We start from the raw sequence: 19439 nt of genomic DNA on the forward strand, positions 1-19439 counted from the left end.
ATCATCATCTTAAATCCATTTGTGATCATGAACGAGTTATTTTAAGTGCTTTGCCTCTGTTAGTTAGAAACGAATTTTCTGCAAAACCTAAGTGAATATGCGCATTTGTTATTAGGACATGTTTTAATCAAATATAAGTCAATATATTTGTTGTTTTCCAAAATGCTATCTCTCCACATTATTTTCTATATCCAGCTTCTTTACACATCTTTCTCTATAAATCACATGTAGTTTAATAATTAATCTCCATGTAGGGTAGTGTCTGTGTCATTTTTCTTTTAATTTTTCATTAAGACATAAGGATATTTGCACCATTTTATCATAAAGACGTGATTAACGCAAGCTATTTCCATAATTTCTCTCCATGACTGGTTTGAGGAGTGGTTGTAATTGTCCCATTTTAAAAAAAATGCCGAAGTATCAAAGCCATTGATCCAACCTGAGGAAGAACAGAAGGAAAAAGGGTCGCAGTCAAAGTCATGGAATTACCAAGAGAGAGTAATTTTGACATCACAACTAATGAATCATAGAATGAAAATTAGAGTCACTTGGATTTGATTGCATTTATAATCTTTTAACGTGCAACTTTTATGTTTACTACTCCTTTTCTTTTTTTGGTTACCATTCATTTGATGATTTTAGTCACACAAAGTTGTGTCAAAATGCCTTGTAGTACTTCAAAGATTGAAGAGACTTGCATTTGTGGTGTCTGTGTTTATACCAGAAATTGATGAATAAAAAATTATTTTAGGGGCTGATGTATAATATTAATCTCTAGTCCTTATTAAGTTGAATACTTCAATTTGGTCCTAAATATAAGACTCCACTCTATTTTGTTTCCCTTATTTATCCAAACTAACCCTATTAATTGCATATATTAAAGAGATTTGCATCAAAGGGTAATTTCAATCCAAATGATTTAAGAGGGTATACAAACATAATAACTAATTTAATTACTTTCCTTAATCTATTCAAATTAGTTAAGTATATATTATATTAAGGACCGGAGGTAGCATATCATATAATACTCGTGGGTTCAAGTTCTCCAATACCCCTTCTGTTTTTGGTGCAATACTGTGTATAGTGTGTAGTGTGCAGAATAAATTTGGAATCATCTGTGTTTTTCGTTGCCATAGTGTGCAGCAGCTTATTGAAAGATGTGATCAGCACTCACAAATCGAGGGATTATATCATTCATCTGTTTTGGTAAGATTATGATGCATACTTTTTATTTTCCCTTGAAACTGACTTCGTCGAAATATATGCTTCGCAATCCTTTTGCCCCATTTTCTTCCTCCTTTAAATATTATACACTAGCCTGAGTTATGCGACACTTATTCTATCTCAATTATTATACAACTTATAAGATTATTCCATATCTTAAGAATAGCACAACTTAAAAGGTTTGTTATATTATATATAGATATTTAGATTGTTTTTGTTGAATTGTCCTTGCCATAGTACACTGGTTCCGTTCCCTTTAATTTCAAGAACTTTATCCCTTATCCCTCTTCAACTTGTTTATTTGTTTACTTACCTAGATTTTCCCCTTTTCTTTGTTTTATATAATAATTTAGTTTAGAAAGGATGACATATTTGGATTCATAGCTCATAGCTCATCTCCACGAAGCATAGTCCAAAGCTAAATCAGGATCCAAATGAGGTGATATCAAATGAGACCTATGAATACAAGGATATTTCTGCCATTTTATCATAAAGACGCGATAACGCAAGCTATTTCCATAATTTCTCCATGACTCGTTTGAGGAGTGGTTGTAATTGTCCCCTTTCAGTTAAAAAAAAGTATCAAAGCCATTAATCCAACCTGAGGAAGAAAAGAAGTAAAAAGTGTCGCAGTTAAAGTCATGGAATTAATTAGCAAGAGAGAATAATCAGGCTACTACTTGTAGTTGTCATCGAGTAATTTTGGCATCGTAATTAATTAACCATAGAATGAAAATCAGAGTCACTTGCATATGATTGCATTTATAATCTTTTAACGTGCAACCTTTATGTTTACTTCTCATTTGATTTTTTTTTTTTTGGGGGGTTACAACTCATTTGATGATTTTAGTCACCCAAAGAATTTCGTCAATAAAGAATGATTTTAGGGGCTGATATAATAATACTACCTCTAGTCTCTAATATAAGAGCTAGTAGGGGAATTGAATATGGTTATAAATATAAGACCCCAATCCATTCCTTTTTTTATTTATCCAAATTAACCCTATTAATTGCGCGTCTCCCAGGGAAGTTTGCATTAATGGATAGTTTCAATGCAAATCATTTAAGAAGATATTTTAGAAAAATCAACACATATTTTTGACAAATAACTAATTTAATTGTGTCTTAATCTATCCAAATTAATTAAGTAGATATTATATTAAGGACTGAGGATGGTATATCATTTTATACTTGGGGGTTCAAGTTCTCTAATACCCCTTCTCTTTTTCATCCCATACTGCGTACAGGGTGTAGTTTGCAGAATAAATTTTGAACCATCTGTCTTTTTCCTTATTATAGTGTGCCGCAGGTTATTGAAAGATATGATCAGCACTCGCAAATTGAGAGATTATATCATTCATCTGTTTTGGTAAGATCATTATGCATATTTTTTTTACCTGAAACTGACTTCGTCTAAATATATGCTTCGCAATCCTTTTGCTCCATTTTCTTCCTCCTTTAAGTATTATAAACTAGCCTGAGTTATGCGACACTTATTCCATATCTCATGAATAGTACAACCTATAAGATCTTTTATATTATATATAGATATTTAGATTGTTCTTGTTGAATTGTCCTTGTCTCAGTACATTGGTTCCGTTCCCTTTGATTTTAATAACTTTATCCCTTATCCCTCTTCAACTTGATTATTTGTTTAATTACCCAAATTTTCCCCTTTTCCCTGTTTATATAACTAGAAAGGACGAAATATTTGGATCCATAGCTCATAGCTCATCTCCACCTAGCATAGCCCCAAGCTACAACAGGATCCAAATGAGGTGATATCAAATGAGACCTATGAATAAATAAATAAATAAAAAGCTTCAAGTTCGCGAACAATGTGAATAATAATAGTAATAAAATATTATGTACGAAACTAATAAGACTCAGGAATTGAGGTACGAAATACAAATGTGCGCGCGCGCGCGCATGTACGCTGAGGCTTTTATTTTGTGCCTCCTCTATGCATAGACTTATATTGCATTACTAAGGGGATGACTATACCTTATAATTATATTGAAAGGCAGTTGAAGGGAGAAGAGCTTGAAGGATTGAACAGAAATGAATCATAGAAGCTTGAGGAACAAATAAAAAGAGGTTTGAGCCGTGTTGTCAAAGCAAAGGTTTGCACTTTTGTTTAAAAAAAAATGATGGTACTTGGGCTAAACATGAGGAAGTTGCTGGGTAAGCTGATTACATATGAGGGATGTGTGGGAAAAAGCTTTTTTAAGCTCTGTGGAGTAGCTTACCCCAAAAAAAAAAGAAAAAAAGAAGAAGAAGCCAAAAATAGATTTTTTTCTCCCCAGCAAAATCTTAATGTGATCTTCTTCCAACAATTCAAGTGTTAAACTTAACTAAAATATCTTTTTTCTTTAATTTTAAACAAATTGGTCCATAACAAGTCCTGAATAGTTCCTGTTGCTTATGCGGTGGCAGTATTATTGATTATATGTCTGGAAAGTAATTAAGCTGCTTATGCGGTTGACTTAGCTATTATTAAGACGAAAATGCTTGTCTAATCATTTTATTATTCTTTCTCATTACAAAAAAGTGCCCTGGCTCCAACTTTTTAAAGATTTAACTGCAGCAAGAACTTAACTATGATTTCTCAAACTACAATGAATCATCTGGAACTAATGGTTTGACCATGATTCTGTATAACTATGAGTTAAAATTAAGCTTAACTCCGGTTGTTAAATATAGCAAATAAACCTAAGCTTCCCTCCAAATTTTCATAAAGCACAGATAGCACAACTCACTGCAGACTTTTCAAATGCATGGGGCTGGCTTTAGTTAAACATATAAGATATAATTTCAATAATACGGCACCTGAGAATTTCTCCTCCTTATATACATGCCTTCACATATAGTTTGAAATGAAATAAGTCTCTACCTCATAGAATGCAGAATAAATAAAAACGGACGAAAATTTTAGTGAAAGAGAGAAGATTGTGTACACGCGCACGCGCGCACACACTTCACGTTTGCTTCACCTGAAATTCAATACTAATGAATCATAATTGTTATGTATAGTATGACAGGTACACTTTCAGCAAGCTCAGCAAGGAAGAAGCCAATAGGGCTCAGGAACTGAAGTATGTGTGTATATGTGTGTGTGTGTGTATTTACGTGCTATTACATATATAGAGAGTGAAGTTTTTATTTCGTGCCTTCTCTATGCATAGACCTGCACTGTTGTATAACTGAGGGATGGCTATGTCTTGTAATTTGAAGGCAGTTGAAGGGAGAAGAGCTTGAAGGATTGAACATAAATGAATTACAGAAGCTTGAAGAGCAATTAGAAAAAGGTTTGAAACGTGTTGTCAGAGCAAAGGTTTGAATTGTCTTGTCCACTTCTATGTTGCATATTTATTTGTGTACTAGAGAGGAAAGCTTTAGCGATTGTTTTATTGGGGCCACTTTGCTGATATCGAGAAATTATTATAACTAATCTGCATGGATGGTTGTTTTTGTGATTTGCAGGATGACATAATGTTGAAAGAGATCGATGCGCCTCAAGAGAAAGGTCAGGCACATTCCAAACTTAATTTTTGAAATCTTACATCTTTTTGTTTAGTTATAACTTGAAGCTTGGGAAAAAAAAAAGAGAATTATCATCGTCAATCATTCTTTCCCTTCCCCATCCTCCTTAATCCATTCATACAGGGAGAATCTGAATCAGTAACATGCAGAGTTTGGGAAAAAAAAAAAAAAATTCTACATGATTCTTCTATTTAATATTTGATACAATAAAAGAATTCATTAAAATATGCACTATGGACTAAAGAATAGCAAGTCTAAGACATCTATGGATTGAATTGAGTATTCCTTGCCTGTGTTTGTATCTTCATATTTAATCCGTAAGTATTAAAACTACATATCTAGCTTTTAGGTTCCCTCACTTGTCTGAAAATGCTGCTTTTTTTATCCGTGCAGAGAATCCAATTGGTGGAAGAGAATCAGCGATTAAATCAGGTGATCGGAATTTTGAAGTGTGTTTTCATTGTAAACCGTTAAATTTCTGTGTTTCTAATGTTTATAGCATCGAACTAGCTAGGACATTGATTTAAATTTTATTGCCCTGTTAACGGATGATCCTCAGTTGAATGGGTCATTATTGAATTAGTTTATCTAAGTTGTATGCATAGAGAAAATCAGTTTTTTTATTTGTTGTTGACCAAATTTGACTATCATGTGGACGCTTTTGAAAGCATTTTAAATCAAAGGAAGGTCCACTTCACTGGTTGAACCAGCTGTTCCAATCTAGTTATCAAATTTCTTGTTCTGAAAAAGAGTCTTAAAAGATGGGAAATATCTGCGTTTAGGTGAGGAATCTTTCACAAGAACACGGAGGTCAGTCATCTGAGTCAGCCGACATTGGCAGCATATTTGATCCTCCACATGATGATGATAGTTCAGACACTTCTCTCAACTTGGGGTGAGTATAGCTAACTTAACTGTCCATTCTTGAGCTTTCTGATAATCAAATATTAATTGAGGGTTGCCTGTATTCATCAATAAGTACTAAGGAGAATTGAAGTGAAATTTTAATTTTTTACTGCTGAAATATTATCTCAGGAGCTATGGAATCCGCACAGCATTGTCTCTTTTTGACAATCAACATTGTGTCATCAAAATTCCCTATAAATGAGAAGTAATTGTGAGTTTGATCCTACTTGTAATCTCAAGCTTTTAATACTTGTTGTCTTTCTTGCCAAAAAAAAAAGGAAGTCAAAAACAGTGAACTTTAGCTTGTCTTTACACAATGTATTTAGAATATGTATTCTTGCATGCATTGAATGTGAGACTAAATTTATTTTTGTGCGTGTGTGTGCGTGTGTGTGTGAAATTAAGGATCAGATATGGATCTGTGGCATATATTCTTAAAACTTTAACTTAAGTTTATTGTCTTTGTGTTGCAGATTGTCTTTATTTAAATGAGAAAAGCAAAAAAAGATGACGAGGCACTATAGAGCAGAACCATTGAGATTATCATTCTTGTAGGTGAAATTCAACCAATGCAGGAGTTTTTTCCCAAATGCAGGAGTTTTTTCCCATTATTTCATAAGAATTTAAGTTTGCTTTTAATCTGTAAGTAAGTAGGTATTGATTACATAAATTGACCAAATGAACACACACACACACACACACAGATATATATTTTATTTATCCAATGGTGTTGTTTCTGAATTCCAAAGTCATGTATAAAGAAAGGGCCCAATGGTTGGCCTTAATGTGCTACAGCCTCATCCACCCGCTATAGTGTAGGTTAGTTGATATATTCCGTACCTCAAAAAAAAAGAAGGAATAAATGTATTACTGTATACTGACGTGTTACCAATATAAAATTGATTATAAACTGATCATTCTTAATTAAAACAATACTTTTCAACATATGGATTTGATATTGAGAATAATATGTTTATTGCTAAAGCAAATTAAGGAAACAAACATTTCATGTCTTGTGTGACGAGATCGGCTTTTGATACATACAAAGTTCGAGGTGAACAGTGCACTGTTAATATGTTGGCCGAAGAGTATGTCATGTTTCTTTTTTTTTTTTTTTGGGCATAATTAATTTAGTATATTTTTAATCTCTTTAAATTAGTCAACTGTATGTGTTATAATAAGGGATGAAGGTACTACATTGTAGTAGTTTGTATATGATACGCTTTCATATTGATTAGTGTAACAAAATCACTTTATTAGTGATTTAATATAGCGTGGTTTATCTAGAAAATATAATAACTATTAAATCCATGAATTGTTGTAAGGGTTAATATCATCTTTAGTTCTTTAAACTTGACTTTATTTTTGTTTTGGCCTTAGAAACTTAGAAGTAGTGGTGTTGGTTATTAAAATTTGATATAAAAAAAAAAGAAAAGAAAAAATGATACTGATGTCTTATGAAACACGAAATATGGCAAAAAAATTTTAGGAAATTCGTAATGAATTTGAAGTCCCAAGGGGACCTGAGTTGGTTATTAAAATTTGATATAAAAAAAAAAAAGGAAAAATGACACTGATGTCTTATGAAACACAAAATATGGCAAAAAGATTTTAGGAAATTTGTAATGAATTTGAAATCCCAAGAGGACCTGAGTGCAATTTAATGAAATGTGAAAAGATAATTTTGCCCCCGTAAGATGCAACCAAAATTGCTAAAAGTTGCTCTGTTTCCGACTAAAAATCGATGCCTATTAGCAAAAGGTAAAAGGAAAAACGAGCCCAAACTTTATCTAGTTCCTTCTCCATTGTTATCTGAAAATCTTGCCCACCCCACTCACATTAACCATTGTTAAAAATCGCTTGTGTGTTTTGATTTTGTGTGTGTTGGTTATTTAAGTTAAAGATTTATGATAGATAGGTAGGGTGATAATGGGTGTTCTGTTTTTAGATATATTGTGAGTAAATTGAGGGTGGGCTTGCTCTATTTTGACATGATTTGGTGGGAATCGATGAAAAAGATAAAGACCGATATAGAAAGAAACCCTTACTACAAACTAGAAAACTCCGTTTTTAATATAGGTTGTGATAATTGTTAATATAATTGCTTGAGTTGTTAATGATAATTGTTTCATGCAAGTTTACCTTAACTGGTTTTGTTATTATGTTTTTAACACAGACCATAACCTTCTATTGACTAATTAGTCGATATTACAAAAGGAGGAAGAAAAGGCAATGAAGAAGGGTGAGTAGTCACATGAGACAAAAGAAGAAAAAAGGTAAAAAGAAAAGCTATTTTGAACCCAAATAAATGATGATTAGAGAGAATTTTTTGTAAATGTCACAATACACACTAACAGTTAATTTGACATTTGATACATTCAATTGTATGTTTTTTTTCCTTAATAGGTTGTGAAATTGGTGTAATTATATGGATATAAAGCTATAAATTAAAGTTGCCTACAAACTGATATATTATATTTTGATGTCTAATTAGTTGTCATTAACTACACCTTTCATTGTTAATACACTTTTCGTCGCTTGCCATTCATTGCACTATCAATTGTCAATTTACTTGTTGATATGAGTTTGGAAAAAATGTGATTTTAAGTTATATAATATCATACGACATCATATGATGTCATCAATTCCTCTAAATTAATACATTTAGTTATAAATGTGATATAGAATTATTATTAAAAGTCAATTATTACTAATACAAAATTATGAAATTACTTGTCATTAACGACACATTCACTTGTTAATGGTAGCACTGTGACTTGTTAATAACATCATTATGACTTGTCAATTTATACATTCATATGAATTTATTTAAGTTTTGGAAAAAATATCATATAATTAACATAAATTCCAACAATACATTTTGATTATAATGTGATATAAGATGATATAATATTTCTATTTTAAGTGAAATATAATTGAATTTAAAATTTGAATCAATGTTCCTTGTGTTAATTGTTAATGTTTGCACTATAACTTGAAAATTTTCTTATTGATATACGTGATTTTGAGAATTGGCCTGTCTTTTATGTTAAGGAAATAAACAATGTAACAACAACAGGACATGAATACCATAGAAATCATTGTAAGCAAAATTCAATATGTAAGGATCAGCTGGTCCTTATTGTAAACCACAACAAGTAAAGTAACCTAGGCTAACGAAATAAGTCACATATTAGCTTAGACATTATATAACTTGAAATTAACTTTTTTTAAAAAAAAAAATTTATATCAGTTGATGAATTAACAAGTGATATGGCAACTATTGACAAGCTAGAGTGCCACCGTTAACAATTGAATGTGTCCTTTGACCAAAAAATAATAATAAATGCATCATAAATGACAAGTAATTTCATAATTTTATATTAGTGATAGTCGACTATTAATAACAATTCTATATCACATTATAACCAAAATCTATTAGTTTAGAGAAATTAATGATATTATATGAAGTTATATGACATTATGTAACTTAAAATCATGTTTTTTAAAACTTATATTAGCATATAAATTGACAATTGACAGTGTTATGAGTAGCAAGTAAAAGGCACATTGACATTGAAGAATACAAATAATAACAACTTTTTTTGTATCAGAATAGTATACAATCAATTTTCATTTACAGCTCGTATATATGTAATTACACCAGTTTCACAATTTGTTACAAAGAAAAAATATAGTTACACATGTCCATATCAAACTAATCGTAGGTGTGTACTGTAACATTAACAAAAAAAAATTCCTATCACTTTTATTTACAAAAAATTCTCTAAGCCGAAAATGGTTTTCTTTCCTAAATATCATTTTGTTGGGTCCCAAAGGGTCATTTCCCCTAAGTTGAATTTCACACATCTCTCACAGTTAAAAAAAAAAAGCACCCGCACGCATCCCTCATGCATCTCTCACATCTCCCACTTATCCCTCTCTGCAATTTTTACTGCGTCGGGCCTACCCCCACTCACCATTAAGTCTGCAAAAGGAAAGAAAACGAAATAAGCTTCGTTACCCCACTCCGTAACTAGTAATTAACGTTATTTCTCAAAAAAAGTTCGTTTCCTCCTCTTCCCAAATGTCTCTCTCTCTCTCTCCTCTGTGTTTGTTCTCTCATGGGCTATTGATAGGTGGGGTTCATCGCACCTTTGGCTAAGCTTTCTCTTCAACTGGGGTTGATTCCAGATTCTTGGTGAGCATCTTCCTCTTTCTGGCAGTCTTTCGTTTCATCTTTTAGACACTAATCCTTCAAAACAACTATTTTCCTCTTTTTCTTTTCCTGTAACATTCCCCGTCTCTTTCTCTTTCTTTTCTCTCCCCTTTCTTCATTTTCCTCTCCATCTTGTTTGATCCTCAACACTTTGGTGTTTTAGAGTAAGTTTCCTCAATCGTCTGCTTGTCCTGATTGGAAGCCCTCTTTGTTCTTCAAGGTTTAATTTCTCCTTAATTCTTTTCTTCTTTCTGTCCACCCAAGAACAATTTTCTGTGTTGCTTATTGGATGTGAGATTGATTTTCTACTTCGATTTGAGAGATAATGAGCCACCTCCTTTCCTTTAACTGGTCGGGAACTAAATATCCCGTTTTTTTAAGTTATAAAAGATTCAGTAATTTTTATTTTCAGTCTGAATCTATCATATTTATTGATTATTAATGAATTGTTTTCCTTATTTTCGTCCCTGATTTGTGGGTCTATTTTTGCTTAATAAGGAAATGACAAGACAGAAGATAGAAATAAAGAAGATCGATAACATAACTGCGAGGCAAGTGACGTTCTCAAAGAGAAGAAAAGGGCTATTCAAGAAAGCTCAGGAACTATCAACTCTCTGTGATGCTGAGATTGCTCTAATGGTCTTTTCTTCTACTGGGAAGCTCTTTGAATATGCTAGCTCAAGGTCTCTTTCTCTCTTCTTCCAATTTTCCTTTTCATCTTTATATATTCTCAGAAAGATTTTCGATCTATTTCCACTTTGATGATAGTTGAATGCTTTTGCCAGGTAATTATTTGTTTAATTTTCATACGTATCTGCAAGATTCGTAACTATGTACTTGTGCTCATTATTTTAATTTTGTTTTAAACTCATTGGTCTAGACAAACGTACAGGAGAATGTCCACGAACGTGCTAGCTTAGAGAATCTCACTGTTTCTATCAAACAATTTTCTGGGAAAATAATAATGATCTTCTTGGCTGACTTGCTGTACTTAGCTTTTTGATTTTCTAAAACATCGACTTCTAGGTTTATGATTCTTGAGTGTTTTCCCCTTTATTAATGTATATCTTATTTTTTGCATCCTAACAAAGAAAATACCAACATGATGACATGTTATAGTTCATTTCATTTCCAATATGGATATATATATATATATCTATATCTTCGTTGCCTTATTATAGATTATTCCACGTATATAAGCCTCTCGACAAGGGGATGCTTTATTTTGAATGAGACCTTTTGACCACTTATGAGGCAGAGGAAAGGATTAGTTCATTAAGCTTGCTTAAGTTAAAAAAAAAAAAAGTGCTTAGGGTAAAATATCTGATTTGAGAACGTGTTTAGTTTCCAGAAGAAAACGCACTTTCTGAGTGTTCATTTAGAGGCTTTATATCAGTTAACGCAAAAGACTATTTTCTGTAATGGCAGTGTAACACAACGCGTTAAGTTTTCCTCTTTCTTTTCTTTGCGAGATTAGTATTTCAATTTCTAATCTCTTCCAATCCTCTAGAGGACCCTTAGATACATAACATCACATCAGTATATGTGTGAAGTTCAAATTTATATATTTGCATGTGTGTACTATAGGCATTTGGCATGCAGCCACACATGCAAAACTACTAAAAATTGCTAAAGATGAAATGTTCCTGGTTATCAAAATGTGCTCCCTAGCTATTTCCATAATTTCTCTCCATGACTGGTTTGAGGAGTGGTTGTAATTGTCCACTTTCATAACAAATACCCAAGGAAGAAAAGAGGTAGAAAGGGTCGCAGTCAAAGTCATGGAATTACCAAGAGAGTATAATCAGGCTGCTACTTGTAGTTGTCATCAGAGTAATCTTGACATCACAATTAATGAATCATAGAATGAAAATTAGAGTCTCTTGCATTTGATTGCATTTATAATCTTGTAACGTGCAACTTTTATGTTTACTACTTATTTGATTATTTTTTTTTTTTGCTTACCATTTATCCGATGATTTTGGTCACACAAAGTTGTGTCAAAAATCCTAGTAGTACTTCAATTGAAGAGACTTGCATATGAAGTGTTTGTGTTTATACCAGAAATTCATGAATAAAGAATTATTTCAGGGGGCTGATATATAATACTACCTCTGGAATTGAATATGATTATAAATATGAGACCTGAATCCATTCCTCCCTTTATTTATCCAAACTAAACCTATAAATTGTGCATATGCTAAAGAAGTTTGCATCAAAGCCTAGTTTCAATTCAGATGATTGAAGAGGATATTTTAGTTAAATCAACACATATTTTTTACAAATAACTAACTTAATTATTTTTTTTAATTTATCCAAATTAGTTAATTACACCTTATATTAAGAACTAGAGATAATATATCATATTATACTCATGGATTCAAGTTCTCTAATACCCATTCTCTTTTTGGTCCAATACTGTGTACAGTGTATAGTGTGCAGAATAAATTTTGAATCATCTGTGTTTTTCCTTATCATAGTGTGCAGCAGGTTATCGAAAGATATGATCAGCACTTACAAATTGAGAGATTATATCATTCATCTGTTTTGGTAAGATCATTATGCATAATTTTTTTCCCTGAAACTGACTTTCTAAATATATGCTTGGCAATCCTCTTGCTCCATTTGCTTCCTCCTTTATAAACTAGCCTGAGTTTTGCGATACTTTTTCCATATTTCATGAATGGTACAACTTGTAAGATCTTTTATATATAGATATTTAGATTGTTTTTGTTGAATTGTCCTTGTCACAGTACATTGGTTCCGTTCCCTTTGATTTCAAAAACTTTATCCCTTATCCCTCTTCAACTTGATTATTTGTTTAATTACCTAGATTTCCCCCTTTTCTATGTTTATATAATAGTTTAGTCTAGAAAGGATGAAATATTTGGATTCATAGCTCATAGCTCATCTCCACCTGGCATAGCCCAAAGCTAAAACGGGATCCAAATGAGGTGATATCAAATGAGGCCTATGAATAAATAAAAAAAAAAAAAAAAGCTTCAAGTTCGCGAACAATGTGAATAACAATAGTAATAAAATATTATGTATGTAGATAAAAGTTACGTTTTTCACTATGCTTGACCTGAAATTCAATAATAATGAACTAATAGAAATCTCATGGGGAATTTATGCATAGTATGAAAAGGAAACCTTCAGCATGCTCAGCAAGGAAGAAGCTAATAAGACTCAGGAGTTTAGGTACGTAATACAAATATATGTGTGCGCGCGCGCGAGCGCGCATGTCCACTGAAGTTTTTATTTTGTGCCTCCTCTGTGCATAGACTTGTATTGCATTACTAAGGGGATGACTATACCTTATAGTTATGTTGAAAGGCAGTTGAAGGGAGAAGAGCTTGAAGGATTGAACATAAATGAATTAGAGAAGCTTGAGGACCAAATAAAAAGAGGTTTGAGCAGTGTTGTCAAAGCAAAGGTCCGCGTTTTGTTAAAGAAAGTGTCAGATTTCATGAGCATGTTAAAGAAAGTGCAAATTTGAAGGAAGAAATATTTAATTAACCCAATTTTTTCCCTTCATATAGCGTGCAGCTGGTTATTGAAAGGCTTGGTCCGCTCTCAGACGACACTGAAAGATTAGACCATCCTTCTATAGAGGTACACGCACATTTTTATGTATTTCTCAATCTTTTGGCTTCATCATTCTTGTGATATAGCGCCACTTTATTTAAGTTTAAGAAAATTGATCTTAGTTGGGCTAAACATGAGGAAGTTGTTGGGAGTATGAGGGAGTTGTTGGGAGAATTTAAGCTAATTACATATGAGGGATGTGTTGGAAAAAGCTTATTTTGATAAGCTATTTGGAATAACTTATCCCCAAAAAAAAAAAAAAACAAGAAGCTAAAAATAATTTTTTTCCAACAAAACTTTCATGATTAGCTTAATCTTTTCCCAACAATTCAAGTGTTCAACTTAACTAAAATCACATTTTTCTTTAATTTTAAAGAAATTGGGCCATGATAAGTCCTGAATGGTTTCTGTTGCTTATGCAGTAGCAATATTATTGATTATATATTTGGAAATTAATCAAGCTGCTTATGCGGTCGACTTAGCTATTATTAAGTTAAAAATGCTTGTTTAATCATTTTGTTTTTTTCTCTCATTACAAAAAGTGCCCTGGCTCCAACTTTTTAAAGATATAACTGCAGCAAGAACTTCACTGTGATTTCTCAAACCACGGTGAATCATCTGGAACAAATGGTTTAACCATGGTTCTGTATAACTATGAGAACAATAACCAGAGTTAAAATTAAGCTTAGCTCTCAGCATTGTTATATATTGGGACCATGAGAAGCTTATCTTTTCAATTATAGATGAGTTTTGAAATGACATATATAGTTATCAATAGCAATAAGAGTCTATTATGGAAGAACCTATCTTCCTGGACCTATTTTTCAGTTTGAAAAGTAATTAGGAAGCTATTTGTAGGTTTTTGCATTCATTTTCTAGTTTGGATAAAGCTTCATTTCCAAATTTTTTGCAAGTAAAACTATTTACTTTGGATTTTTATTACCCACACCTAGCTGTATTGAAAATTTATGAAGTTGATTAAGTTGAACGGAAATTAATCTGTATGGTATATTGTGGGAGAATTCTGCTTCTTCTTTTTTTTTAAATTAATTTTGAAACAAAATTACTTCCATACATTGCTGGAATAATTCAAAAATCCACTTTCTGCTAACATAAAGAGGGTATTTTCCAAAGGTCTCACTCAAATACCTTCAAACAAATTTTCTCCCTTACACTACTCTTTCCAAACACACTAGAGAGGAAAGCTTTAGCGATTGTTTTATTGGAGCCACTTTGCTGATATCCAGAAATTATTTTAACTAATCTGCATAGATGGTTCTTTTTGTGATTTGCAGGGCGACATAATGTTGAAAGAGATCGATGCGCTCAAGAGAAAGGTCAGGCACATTCCAAATTTAATTGTTGAAATCTTATATATTTTTGTTTAGTTATTACTTGAAGCTTGAGAAAAGAAAAGAATTATCATTGTCAAACTTTCTTTCCCTTTCCCGTCCTCCTTAATCCATTCATACACGGAGAATTTGAATCATTGACATATAAGGTTTGAAAAAAAAAAAAAAAAACTACATGATTCGTCTATTCAATATTTGATAGAATAAAAAAAAATTCATTAAAATATGCACTATGGACTAAATAACAAGTCTAGGACATCTATGGATTGAATTGAGTATTCCTTGCCTGTGTTTGCATCTTCATATTTAATCCGTTAACTATTAAAACTACATATCTAGCTTTTAGGTTCCCTCACTTATTTGAAAATGCTACTTGTTTTGCCCGTGCAGAGAATCCAATTGGTGGTAGAGAACCAGCGATTAAAACAGGTTATCGGAATTTTGAAGTGTTTTTTAACTGTAAGCCGTTGAATTCCTGTGTTTCTAATGTTCATGCCATTGAAATAGTTAACGGATGATCCTCAGTTGAATGGGTCATTATTGAATTAGTTTATCGAAGTTGTATACATAAAGAAAATCAGTTTTTTTATTTGTTGTTGACCAAATTTGACTATCATGTGGACGCTTTTGAAAGCATTTTAAATCAAAGGAAGGTCCACTTCACTGGTTGAACCAGCTGTTCCAATCTAGTTATCAAATTTCTTGTTCTGAAAAAGAGTCTTAAAAGATGGGAAATATCTGCGTTTAGGTGAGGAATCTTTCACAAGAACAAGGAGGTCAGTCATCTGAGTCAGCCGACATTGGCAGCATATTTGATCCTCCACATGATGATGATAGTTCAGACACTTCTCTCAAATTGCGGTGAGTATAGCTAGCTTAACTGTCCATTCTTGAGCTTTCTGATAATCAAGCATACCAAGAGAATGCAAGATTCTGTTGCTAACTTCTCATGATATTGCTGGTATAGTGAATAGACTCATTGTAGTTAGAATCCTACGATTTGCGATTCGAATCTTGCGATTCGAGACAAAATAGACAATAAAAGATATGAATCTCTCATTGTATCTTTTTGTGGCCTAAATCTTGTGATTCACACTAGAATTGTGAGATTCACACCAGAATTGTGCGATTCAAACAGTGTTGAGTCGTGCTGGATCTGACTTAACATGTTAAAAAACTTTTTTCATGTTTATTTTTTCTGATTTTTTTTGTTCTTTACAGGAGACAATCTGTTGTATAAATACTCCCTAATGCACTTATCACTTTCAGCTTATCAAATATCAATCAAAACTCTAATTTTTTATTCCTTAATTGATTTTGGGGACTATTTGTCATTGAAATTTGATATATATTGGTTTTTTTATTTTTTGTAAGGTGTATAGAACCTAATATCTACAAACTTTTGATGTTCTCTTCTATAAAATTACCTGTATGTCACCTTTAATAATTGTTCATGAATCTTACAATTCATGATAAGTTTCGATTCAAGATTCGAAAAATGGGTTTTCCGATTCACAATTAGTATCCTGATTTGATAACCTTGAATAGACTTGTGATTACATGATGGCTTGGTTTTATATAGAAATATAATATTGAAGATCTCAAAACAAAAAGTAAATTTTAGCAGTCAGATCTTGAACAGTTTGGAGAAGCATTGAAATCATATGATGATAAGTGAATATGTCTTTGTCAGTGTTCTGAATTGTCAAACATTGAGGGTTGCATGTGTTAATAAGTAATAAGGAGAATTATAGTGAAGTTTTAATTTTTTATTCCTGAAATATTTTCTGAGGAGCTATGGAATCCGCGCAGCGTTGTCCCTTTTTAGCAATCAACATTGCGTCACAAAGCCAATAATAGCCTTATAGCCTAGTGTCATGAAAATTTCCTATAAATGAGAAGCAATTGTGGATTTGATCCTACTTGTAATGTCAAACCGTAAATACTTCTTGTCATTCTTGTTGGCGAATTTAACCAATGCAGTAGTTTTTTTCCCATTATTTCATAAGAATTTAAGTTTGCTTTTAATCTGTAAGTAAGTAGGTATTGATTACATAAATTGACCAAATGAACATATATATATATATATATCCAATGGTGTTGTATTTGAATTCCAAAGTCATGTATAAACAAAGGGCCCAATGCTCGGCCCTAATGTGCTGCAGCTTCATTCACCCGCTATAGTGGTGGTTATTTGATATATTCCCCGAAAAAAAAAAAAAGAATTAATCTAATACTATATACTTACGTATTACCACTGTAAAATTAATTATAAACGGACCATTCTTAATTAAAACAATACTTTTCAACATATGGATTTGATATTGAGAATTATATGTTTATTGCTAAAACAAATTAAGAAAACAAACATTTCATGCTTTGTGTGACGAGATTGGCTTTTTATACATACACAGTTCGAGGTGAACACTGCACTGTTTATATTTTGGCCAAAACGTATGTTTGGTTTCTTTCTTTTAGGCATAATTAATTAATTTAGTAAAATTTTTAATTTCTTTAAATTAGTCACTCAATGAAGGTATTAGGTTGTGGCAGTTTATATATGATACAATTTTATATTGATTAGTGTAACAGAATTACTTTATTAGTGATTTAATGTAGCAGGGTTTATCTAAATAATATAATAACCACTAAATCCATGAACACAGTTGTTTTAAGGGTTAATATCATATTTAGTTCTTTAAATTTGATTTCATTTTTGTTTTGACCTTAGAAACTTAAAAGCAGTGGTTTGGTTTTTAAAATTTTATTTTATTTTGATCGGCTTAAAAAAAAATTTAATCCTCAGAACAGTATTTTTTATTCATAAAAAATATGCAAAATTTTGGAAATTAAAGGTGAGATATATTAATCCTTATTTTAGAATTAGATCATTTAAAAAGAGAAAAATGATTTAAAAAAAGAAAAATGACAAGGTTCCATGAAACACAACATAGAGCAAAAAGGTTTTAGGAAACTTGGTAGTGAATTTGAAGTTTCAAAGGGGTTTGAGTGTAATTTAGTGAAGTGTGAAAGGACATCTTCACTCCTAGTAAGAGGCAACCGAAATTCTTAAAAGTTGCTTTGTTCTAGACTGAAAGTTGGCACCTATTAGTAGAAGACGAGAAAAAATGAACCCAAACTTTATCTTGTTCCTTCTCCATTCCCATATGAAAATCTTGCCCATTCTACTATCATCAACAATTGTTAAAAATCACTTGTGTTTTTGGTTTTTTGTGTGTTGGTCATTTAGTTTAGGGATTTAGCATGGATGGCATGATTATGTGTGCTTTGTTTTTGGGTATATTGTGGATGAATTAAGGGTGGGCTTGCTCTATTTTGACATGATTTAGTAGGAATTGATGAAAAACATGAAGATTGGTATAGATAGAAACCCTTAGTACCAAATAGAAAACTTTATTGTTGATGTAGGCTACGATAATTGTCAATATAGTTGCTTGAGTTGTTAATGATAATAATAACTGTGTTTTGCAGGTTTATATTAATTGGTTTTGTTATGTTTTTAACAGAAACCATGACCTTCTATGCCTGTGACTCATTAGTGGAGGTTATGAAGAAGAGGCAATAAAGAAAGGTAAGCAGTCACAGGAGGCAAAAGAAGAAGAAAGGCAAAAAGAAAAGCCATTTTGAACCCAAATAAATGATGAATGGAGAGAATTTTGTTGTAAATAGAAGTGACAGAAAGTTTTTGTAAATGTCACAAAACACACCAATAGTTATTTTGACATTTCATACATTCAATTGTATGTTTTTTTTCAACAGGTTAGGAAATTGGTGTAATTACATACATATGAAGTTGTAAATTAAAGTTAGCTACAAACTGATATGTTACATTCTAATGCATAATCAGTTGTTATTATCTACACCTTTCATTGTTAATATACTTTTTGTCACTTGTCATTCATGGCACTATCAATTATCAATTTATGTGCTGATATGGACTTGGAAAACATGTGATTTTAAGTTACATAATATCATGTGACATCATATAACATCATCAATTCCTCTAAATTAGTACATTTTATTTATAAATTTGATATAGAATTGTTATAAAAAGTCAATTATCATTAATACAAAATTATGAAATTACTTGTCAATAATGACACATTAACTTGTTAATGGTAGTACTATGACTTGTCAATAATATTATTGTGACTTATCAATTTATATGCTCATATGAATCTATGCGAGTTTAAAAAAATATCATTTAATTAACATAAAGTTCAGTACTACATTTTGATTATAATGTGATACAAGATGATATAATATTTTTATTTTAAGTGAAATATAATTGAATTTTAAATTGTTTTTTGGTGAACAATTGAATTTTAAATTTGAATCAATATTCCTTGCGTCAATTCTTAATGCTTGCACTATCACTTGAAAATTTTCTTATTGATATATGTGATTTTGAGAATTTGTGTGTTTTTTATTTTAAGGAAATAAACAATATAACATCAGCAAGACATGAATATCACAACAATCATTATAAACAAAATTCAATATGTAGTCCTTATTGTAAACGGCAACAAATAAAGTAACTTAGGTGAGCGAAAAAAGTTATGTATTAGTCTAGACATTATATAATT

The 19439-nt window shown here is 31.5% G+C and overlaps 1 protein-coding gene across 6 annotated transcripts in view; it reads left to right on the forward strand.

Moving 5' to 3' along the window:
- Positions 1-19439, forward strand: part of LOC114736654 (MADS-box protein JOINTLESS-like) — a 62274-nt gene that overhangs the window by 23293 nt on the left and 19542 nt on the right. The window contains exons 1-3 of one of the 6 annotated variants that reach the window (XM_028924531.1): positions 10038-10112; positions 10391-10575; positions 12373-12442. The exons of 1 other annotated variant lie outside the window; for it this stretch is intronic. In XM_028924531.1, coding sequence (XP_028780364.1) covers positions 10394-10575; positions 12373-12442 — 252 coding nt within the window. In that variant the 5' untranslated portion in view covers positions 10038-10112; positions 10391-10393. Of the gene's footprint in view, positions 1-4280; positions 4320-4458; positions 4533-10037; positions 10113-10340; positions 10576-12372; positions 12443-13434; positions 13508-19439 lie in introns of those variants that run through there. 4 more of the 6 variants (XM_028924528.1, XM_028924533.1, XM_028924529.1 and 1 more) reach the window with 4 other exon arrangements.

The sequence above is a fragment of the Neltuma alba genome, unplaced genomic scaffold (genome assembly GCF_004799145.2).
Source record: "Neltuma alba isolate B1F8T4 unplaced genomic scaffold, ASM479914v2 tig00013353_pilon, whole genome shotgun sequence".
In the NCBI taxonomy this organism is placed as follows: Eukaryota; Viridiplantae; Streptophyta; class Magnoliopsida; order Fabales; family Fabaceae; genus Neltuma; species Neltuma alba.